Genomic DNA, 9250 nt, shown 5'->3' with positions numbered 1-9250 from the left:
GTGGCAGGGGTGGGCAGGAGACCTGGTGCCACCCCCCAGCCCTGTCACCAGCCCCTGGGGCATCGATAATTTCTCCTCTCTGTCTTCCGCCCTGCTGTGAGCTCAGGGCTCTGGAACAAGTGCCAAAAGTGTCACCCCCATCCCATCTGTCCTGCCCTTCTCATAACACTTTGTAGCAAGGGGTGGATGAGGGTGTGGGAGCTGTCCCCCGTGTCCATCCCCGTCCCTCTGGCCAGCATTGGCCTGACAGCATAAGTGGATTTTGCTCCAAGGGCAGACACACAGGAATAGTAAAGAAGGAGGGATAAAGCCACAGACCTTGTGGGCCTGGTTGGGACCACTGGCACAGGCCAGGCTCCACTCCAGAGAGCAGCAGGGACAGTCAGAAATGACTTGCCAGGAGCATCAGACCCTGCAAACCAATCCACCAGGCTCTGGAGCTGTTTGGGGCAGCCCAGGCTGGGAAGCTGAGCCTCCCTTTTCCACACCTGGTTTTGTCACATGGCTGTGGCAGCAGAGCCACCTCCTCTTTGCAGGACACAGCTGCGTTTCAAAGCCACCTCAGCACAGGGATGTTCATGCACTGAAAGCAGTGTCCCTGGAGGGGTGTGTGTGGGAAGCAGGTTCTCAGTGCCATCCCCACGGCAGAGCCTGGGCTGTGCTGATGATGGCTGTGGCTCCTGAAGAGGGATGAAGCCCTTTTGGGAGCTGGGGTGTTTTCTCTGCCTGGCTCACAGCCAGGGCCACGGTAGCTGCTTGCTCTGTGGCCCCAGTGTGGGTCCTGCCAGAGGTGGGTTTGGAGCCAGCCATCCCTCTGCTCTCTCCTCTGGGCTGGCTGGCTTCTCTAAGCTCCCAAATTCCTCCCTGGGAACCAAGGGCTGGGTCCTTGATGTGAGGGTGTGACATCTCCAAAACACCATCCTGTGGCTTGCAAGGTGGGAGCTGCAAACAGCAGGGAGGGCTGAAGTGGTGGGGACAAACCTTGTGCCCCACGTGCTGGGTGTCCCAGTCCCAAGGAGCCACAGCACCACACAGGGAGAGCTTTGGAGGTTCACCATCATGCTAAGCTGAGAAAATCACAGCAGCCATCTCTTCCCTAAGTCTCCAGCACAGGCAGGGGACAGAAAATCGGACTCTCGGGGCACCTCGTCTACCAAAGCCCAACCTTCCTCATGGTTTCAAAGGGGACAAGGACAGCTGGCCTGGCATCCTGGCACAGGGTGCTTGTGGCTGCCAGCAGAACAAGGAGGACTTAGGAGGGACCGTGAAGGTTTCCTGGCTTCTCTGAGTGGTGTCCCCAAGGCTGCAGCAGCGGGCAGAGCAGCTCACGGGGTGGCCACAGAGCCGGGGTGGCTGTGGGTGGCACTGCCCCTCGTTCAGAGTGACCGCGGCTGCGATCGAGAGGAGCCGGGAGGATGCTGCGGCCGAGCAGCGCTGCTGCCTGGCTGTGAGCAAAGAATCCATCCTCTGGGTGGCACAGGAGAGACGGGATTTGGGTATGAGTGACACCAGTGCCGTCCTCGGCCACCCAGAAGGGAGAAGGGGCAGGCAGGAGCTGCCAGCGCAGCGTGGGGTGGAAGGTGACAGCCCCTTGTCTCACGGGGCAACTCCTTGTTCCAGTGACCCACGTGTCAGGGATTTAAGGAAGGAAACCAGATTGCTGCTTATGATTTTGCTTTGAGCATGTTTTGGATTTTAAGAGTATGTTTAATAAAGGGTATCTTACGTCGACAAAGTGTCCAGAGTAATTTCATGGTTGCAGGGTGAGGGCAGTCGGGGTTTGGGACTTAGTGTGTATAAATCCATTTTGGCTGGGAGCACACATTCACCTGTCACCCAGGTACCTTCTCCAAAACAGCCCAGCTGATTCAAATGTCCTAAAACACTTCCCACAGTCCCTTCCAACCTGCACTCCCAACTGTCCTAAATCCTGCCAGGATGGAGAAAGGGCAAATGCAAACTAAACCTCTGCAGGAAGAGTTTGGCCTGGGGTAGAGGCATCTTCCTGGTGTGTGGTGTGGGTGAAGACACCCAAGAGGGAACTTTCCTGGGGGAGAAGAGGAGCAACAAAGAGCTGGGAGCTCATGCAAGAGAAATCCCTCCAGTGGTAGGGAAGAAAATGTGTGCTGGGAGCTGATGTCCTGAAGGTGAGGCGGACTGTAGGGCGGGTTATAATTTGAGTTTAGTAGAAGGGGCTGATGATGCAGGGGGGAAAGCAACGTGTAGCTGAATCAGAGTCAAAATCAGAATCAATCAGATTGGAAAAGACCTCTGAGGTCATCGAGTCCAACCCATGACCAAACAAGCTGGGGGGAATGGCTTGCAGATGGTCAGATCCTTCAAAGGGATCCCTCCCTGGCCTCTGTTAAAGCTCTCAGAACAGCAGTTACGAGGCTGGGATATCTTAGAGAAGCCTGTGGCTGTCATTTTTTTATATTACATAAAGGCAGACTCCATCCTTTATATTTTTGGAGTCTGCCACCCCCCTTCAGCTTTGCCCCCATCGCTGTGGATGCAGCAGGAGTAAGAAATAGGATGGGGGCACAGGAAAGAGGAAAGGGCTGGGGTTGCTCCTGGAGGGGCAGGACACAGGTTGACATGGAATCACAAATGGTTTGGGTCAGAAGGGACATAAAGATCATCCAGTTCCAACCCCCCACACCAGAGGGAAGGACACCTTCCACTAGCTCAGCTTACTCCAAGCCCCATCGAACCTGGCCTTGAACTGTGGATGGGGCATCCACAGCTTCTCTGAGCAACTTGTTCCCCCACCCTCACAATAATTTCTTCCCATAAACCAATCTAAACCTACTCTCTTTCGGTTTGAAGCCATTCCCGGTTTTCCTATCGCCACCCGCCCGTGTCAAAAGTCCCTCTCCAGCTTTCTCCCCGCTCCCTTCAGGCGCTGAAAACCCTCGATAAGGTCACCCCAGAGCCCCTCCATCCCCCCGGTCCCCCAGCATCCGCGGGTACCGCCCCCCGTCCCCATGGCAACGCGCGGGCCAATGGCGTGCCCGGAGGATGTTTACGGGGCGTGGCGTCGCCGCGGCAACGCGCGAAGCCTCCCGGAGCCGCTACTTAACCCCGGCGCGGCCGCGGCTCCCGGCGCTCGGCGGGCACGGCCCGGCCCGGGCACACGGCACAGGCCGGCGCGGGCACCCCGACACCCACGGGGCTGCTTTTGCCCCTTCTCTTTTTTTTTTCTCCTCCTTACCCCTTATTGTCTTTTTTTTTTTTTTTTTTTTTTTTTTTTTTTTTTTTTTTTTTTTTTTTTTTTAACCTCTCGACTCCTGGTTTTCCAGAAGCTTCTTGCCCCTGTCGTGAACTTTGCCTGTCGGGTGGTGACACCGGGACGGGGTAAGGGGATGCGGCGGGGTCGGGAGGGCGATGGGACGGGAAGAAGCCGCCGTGAGGGGCGGTGGGTCTGCGCGGGGGAGTGGCTCGGGTTCTGCCCCCTCCCGGCGCTTTCCCGGCCCAAACACTCGGGATTTCGGGTTTGCATCCACATCCCCGACACAGGACTTCCCAAAGTCTGAAGCTGCGGGCTCCCTCTGACTGCTCTGACTGAGGGTGTGCTTGGGGTAGACCCTGCCTGTTCCCTCAACCCACCCCTGAGTTGTTTCTGGGTACCACGGGAAGGTAAAAGCAGAAATAGCATCAAACTGAGAGAAGCTGGCTACAAGGGGGGAAACTTTAATGTATTTTGTCCTGGTGTGGAATACTGAGAGGGAGTCCTGTGAGCACCAGGAATCCAGAGATGTGTGTTCCCAAGAAACAACCTCATTTTGTGGGATGGCAGGGCTGGATTTTGGTAGTTTGAGGGGGTTTTGGTTTTTTTTTTTTTAATTCTTTTTTCAGCCAAGAATTTGCTGGGCAGCAGGTCAGTGGGTGATACTGAGGTGTAGGAATTTGAGGGAATTTCCCCGAGGTTCAAGAGTGCTAAATCCCATCGGGGCAGGCATTGCAGGTCCCTTGCACAGCACACCAGGAACGGGTCTCACCCAGCTGCTCCAGGGGCACCCAGGGCTGGCCTGGCCCGGCTGTCAGAGAGAGAGACTGCACCTTGGGGAACCTCACCCCTGTCCCTGTTGTTATTGCAGGATCTGCCCCATCCCTTCTCTCCCCTTCACGTGCAGCTCAGGAAGCACTGAGGGAGACATGGCGTGGCCGAGCCGAGCACTGAAAGCCAAAGGCAAATTGAAGTGCGTGGAGGAAGACCTGGATGACAGCCTGCCAGACCTCATGTGGCTGAGGGACTTCACAGTGGCCCAGACTGGCCTGCCTCAGTTATACTCTGGCTCAGACCCCCAGGACTGTTACACAATGAGTGAGAGTCTGTTCAGCCTGGTTGATTTTGAGTCCCCCTGCTCTCCCCTGGCTGCTGACCCGGCCTGCAAGGGCACACGCCACACTCCCTGCACGCCCGTCTCCTCCTCCACCTCCTCCACCACGCACCACGACGTGGCTGTGCCCCCTCATCTCGCAGGGGACATCGACTACAAGACCAACCCTCACGTCAAGCCACCCTACTCCTATGCCACCCTCATCTGCATGGCCATGGAAGCCAGCAATAAACCCAAAATCACCCTCTCTGCCATCTACAAGTGGATTACTGATAACTTCTGCTACTTCCGACACGCTGATCCCACCTGGCAGGTAGGAGATGTGGAGCCTTGGCCCTTCTCTCTGCAGGGCTGAGCAGGGCTTTCCACAGCCTCCACTCTGCAAGACAAGCCCCTGCAGGGATGCTGGATCCCACTGGGAAAAGAGTGACCCCGCCTGCCAGTGGGGAAGAGCTGGAATGGGAAAGAACTTGGCTGGGCACAAATGCCATGGCCACAGGGGTGGCAGAGGGAAGGAGCCATCCTGAGGGAGAGCCCAGGAACATTTTGGGAGCAGGGAGGTACTCATTGTGCTCTGGCACCTGAGACTCCTCTTGGCTTCAGGGCCTCTCAGTCCCCACATTCCTGGAGTTCTCAAGGGGCCCTGAGTCCCTTGGGGTTGAGCACACGTGGAGAAGTTGTCAGGTCGAATATCCTTGGGTGCTGAAAACCAGGCATGGGAGAAAGGTGGAGATGCCACTTGGTGGACAAGTCTCTCACTGGGGAGGTTCTGAGCAGAAATGCTGCTGCTTTCCAAGCAGGGCAGAGTACTGGGCTCCTGGCCTCAGGGACAGGCCAAGGAGGCTCCATCACTGGGATGAGCTGGTGTGACCTGCAGAGGGAAGCCCAAGAGTAGTTAACTGGGGCTGCTATCCCCAGCTAGCACGAGCATATCCTCAGTGGGGAAGAGACAGCCCCCAGGCTCACCAGCTTTGGGGGCAACCTGAAGCCCAGGGGCTTTTCCCAGCCACCTTGGCTTGCTGCCCTCCTCTGTCACACGAGGTGACCTCTGGCATGTGAGGTTTTCTAGGATATGGCAGGGCTGGAGGGCCCCGAGGGGCTCATCCCTCCGTTGGAGTTATTCCCATCCCAAATCTGCAATGCATCACTAATCCCAATGGCAGTGCCCACCCAAGCAGGGCTGCAGAACCCCACTGCAAAGCCCAGGCATTGCCCACCTTCTCTCCAGGCAGTTTGGTCTCCAGTGGCTCCTGAAGCCCATCTCGGGGAAGGGGAACCTTTTCTTGTCCTCCTCCATGGCCATCTTGGTCCCCCTCTTACACTCAGGGGACGTATGAAAGTGATTTGGAAGCAGGAGCTGGGTGCCAGCGGGTTGAGTTTCTCCTGCACACTTCATGGCTGGGCATTCACAAAGTTTTTAATTAAATGTGTTCATTAAAGAAAGAAAGAAGGTTTTCAATCCCTCTCTGCAGAGATGCAGGGGGTACCCTGGACCGTTGCAGGCAGGAATGATAAATATGTTGACTGGCTGAGTAATAATTCAGCCTGGGCTGAGGGAAGTTGGGGATGGGGAGGAGAGATGGGCAGCAGAGAATTCAGCTTTCAAGTCTCTGATCCTTGTAAAATTTCATTACACAGTAAAATTGGAGTTACCATAGCTTGGATTGTGTGGGGGAATATCTGTGTTCCTGCTTCTTCTTTCTTCTCTTTTTTTTTTCCCCTTCGCCATTTTTTTTTTAATCTTTTGTTTCTTTTCACTTTTTTTCCCTTCTTTTGTTTTTTTTTTTTTTTTTTTATTATCTTTCTTGTTGAGGCTGTGTTCTCATCCCCTATTCCGATTCCCGTACGTGAAGACAGCCTGGAAAGGTCATGCCACCCATAGTCTGAGGGGGAGATGGATATATTCCTGTGGGAGCTGAGTGCTTTGGAGAGGAGCCAACAAACCCAAGGAGCTTCAGCCCAGAGGAGGGTTTTGTTGTGTGTGTGTGTGTGTGTGTGTGTGAGTGCATGTGCATGTTTTTCAACAGCTCTAAGCAATTGAGCCTTGTTTTTCCTATTCGGCACTACAGATTATGGATGAATAAGCATAAAGATATCCAGGCAACATTAAAAAAAAAACCCCACCTCTACCATATCCAATCTCTTAGTACAGTCCTGGCTTTGTGGAGTCCAGTGCTGGGTTATTTACCCAATAACTGAGTTTCCTTTCTGATTATTCACATCACTCCAGGCACATTCAGGGTTTCAGAAGAGCTCAACGGGAGCAGAAACTCCTCCTTTTCTTCCCTCCCCACCTTTTCTTTTTTCCCCTCAGCTTATTTGAGCAGTGGCTGATGAAGATGCAGTGATTTCACACCGAGCTTCCCTGGGCCAGGAGGCACCTCTGGGGACACACAGGGTGGAACAGCGCACGTGTCTCTCCGTGTTCTCCCATCTGATTTGTACCAGCCTGGCTGGGGGAAGGCATGGTGCCTATGTTTTGTCCAAATATTTTCTTCTCAACACTAACAATAGACTCGGTTGAGCTGGGGGATGCCAGCAGGGCCCTGATTGCCATCCCTCCCACAGTGCTGCCGCGTGTTGCCCCTTTTAAAGGGGCCATGGCCACATGGGTGTAGAAACCCACCTCTTCCTCCCTGGCACAAAGGAGAATCCAATCTCCTCCATGCCTAGCTCCATGTCTAGAGCAATTCAAGCCAGTTTCTCCCAGTGCTCTGCATGATCCAATGCCCCATGACCCCAATTTCCAGCCAAGGAGAGCTGCCCAAAAGCTTCCCATTGGATGGCAAGTCCCAGCTTGAACCCCTTGGCTCCTGCCACCTTTGGCTGGATGAGACAGGAGGAAGGAAAACTGCTGGAGACTGACAGGGAAAGGGGGTTTGAGGGACTTTCTGCTGAACATGTAGCCTTGTATATCTGGATGTTGCCAGTTCTGCTTTGTTTTCCCAAAGGTCCTTGCTGAAAACCTCCACCAGCCCACCCAGGCAGGTGGAGCAGCAGAAAAGCATTCAGCCTTGGTCTCTTTCTCTTTTGGCTCCAGAACTCCATCCGGCACAACCTCTCCTTGAACAAGTCCTTCATCAAGGTGCCTCGGGAGAAAGACGAGCCAGGGAAAGGCGGATTTTGGAAGCTGGACCCCTACTATGCCAACCGGCTCAAGTACGGGACTTACAAAAAGCGGAGGATGTCTCCAGTGCAGATCCACCCGGCCTTCTCCGGGAGAGCCCAGAAGGAAGCACGGCACGTTGTCAGCCCAGCCACCTCTTCCTGTAGCTCCAACAGCATGCTCGAGGCCAACGTGGCAGCGCAGCAGCTGCTCAAAGAGTTTGAGGAAACCACCAGCAGCCAGAGCTGGGACCCAGCGGGTACCAAAGCGGAGCAGAAGCACAAACAGCCCTCGCCCCTGCCCACGGCCAAGGTGTCCCGGCTCCCCAGCTCAGCCCTGATGACCCAGGAGGAGCAGACCGAGCTGGGATCGCTGAAAGGTGTCTTTGACTGGGAAACTGTCTTTAACACCAACCTCAACGGAGATTTCTCCACTCTGGTGGATATGGAGCTTCCGCCTTCCATCAACCCTGTCACATGCGACCTGGACTGGACAGGACAAGGGCAACACATGGAGTGTCCCCAGGGGCAGGAACAAGTTGTCACAGAAACCAACCAGTACAGCCTGGACTTTAACGAAACCCTCATGGCCACAACTTTCTTGGAGCATCCCTGGGATGAAGGGACAAGTGATTACCTCTCCAACTGTGTGAACATTGACCAGGTGTTTGAAGACATCGATGCCTCTTTGCTGGCAGATGTCATCAACCTGAGCAGTCTGGCACGCCTCTTGTAAGGCTTTTGTAGGATGCTCTCCCCAAGCTGGGACTTACAAGGGACAAGATTTCCTAGAGATGCCCATGGTGACTTTTACCAGCTTCATTGTAAGGTTATTCCCAGAAACACCAGGGGAAAATAACCACCCAGGAACTGTCTGCTGTGTCTTCAAAGGACACCTCAGAAGTTTCTTGTTTTCTCAAGAAAAGAAAGTTAACACTATGTATTTTTTTACATTTTCCTTTTAAAATAAGAAATGTGAATTGTGATGGGTTATTTTCCATCAGGGTTAAAATTACCTATGAAATCCCATCTAAGACATGAGATTCCTGGTGGCTTAGGATTTGATAGACTAAAGTGCAATTTCCACACCTCTTTGTCTCTCTGTTTCTCTCTGTCTTTCCTTTTTCTGTCTCAGTGCAGTCAGTAGATACAGTGTGATAATTAGCTGGTAAGAAAATACAGGTCCCTTCTGGATTCTCCAAGTTCAACATCCCAGCTGACTTGTGCCTAGGGAAGAAGAAAAGGTTTATAAACTCAGCAAGTGTGCCTCTTTAGATGTTTTTATATGATCTATTATATATTATATATTCAAAGAAATCTATATTTTTTAGCACTAGAATTTCTTAAGGGGGGAGGGGAAGACTTGAAACGCAGTTTGAGAGTTGTTTTATATCTTCACTGTTCAAAGGTTTTGTGTTCACTGTTCTGTAAAACAAGACCACACAAGGAAGGACTCCTGCACCAACAGGTTTTGTGAAGAATCCAGGAATTGGCCCTGGCAGGAGAGGAGCAGCAGGGACCGGGATGCTCCCAAAATCAGCTTTTGTATTTTTTGTACCCAAACCCCTTGCTGCAGTTGCCAAAGGGTCCGGAGCACCATGAACCCTCTCTTTCACCCGTTGACATAGCCCCTCTCTGCTTTTTTGGTCTGAGACTGCTGCTCTTCACATCTCCAGCTCTTCCATCAGGCTCTGAGTGCAAGGAAAACCCCATGGCCTGGCCCTCAGCTGGTGGTGATGGAGCCACTCCACACGCAATGTTCCCAGGTGGGACTGAGGAGGAAAGAAATCCACATTCAGGCT

The 9250-nt window shown here is 53.5% G+C and overlaps 1 protein-coding gene across 1 annotated transcript; it reads left to right on the top strand.

Annotated features, from left to right (window-relative positions):
• Positions 1–3842: 3842 nt before the first annotated feature.
• Positions 3843–8377, top strand: FOXJ1 (forkhead box J1). Its single transcript, XM_066331820.1, has 2 exons — positions 3843–4656; positions 7384–8377. The coding sequence occupies exons 1-2, from the start codon at positions 4159–4161 to the stop codon at positions 8182–8184; spliced, it is 1299 nt and encodes a 432-aa protein (XP_066187917.1). The 5' UTR covers positions 3843–4158; the 3' UTR covers positions 8185–8377.
• Positions 8378–9250: the final 873 nt, after the last annotated feature.

The sequence above is a fragment of the Sylvia atricapilla genome, chromosome 18 (assembly GCF_009819655.1).
Source record: "Sylvia atricapilla isolate bSylAtr1 chromosome 18, bSylAtr1.pri, whole genome shotgun sequence".
In the NCBI taxonomy this organism is placed as follows: domain Eukaryota; kingdom Metazoa; phylum Chordata; class Aves; order Passeriformes; family Sylviidae; genus Sylvia; species Sylvia atricapilla.
This window is presented reverse-complemented; position numbering and strand designations above follow the sequence as displayed.

What these genes read in the sequence shown, in the direction of transcription:
- FOXJ1 (XM_066331820.1), top strand. Translation starts at nt 4,159, where the DNA reads ATGGCGTGGCCGAGCCGAGCACTGAAAGCCAAAGGCAAATTGAAGTGC. An exon ending in ACGCTGATCCCACCTGGCAG is followed by an intron (nt 4,657 to 7,383) that starts GTAGGAGATGTG and finishes TTTTGGCTCCAG; the next exon opens with AACTCCATCCGGCACAACCT.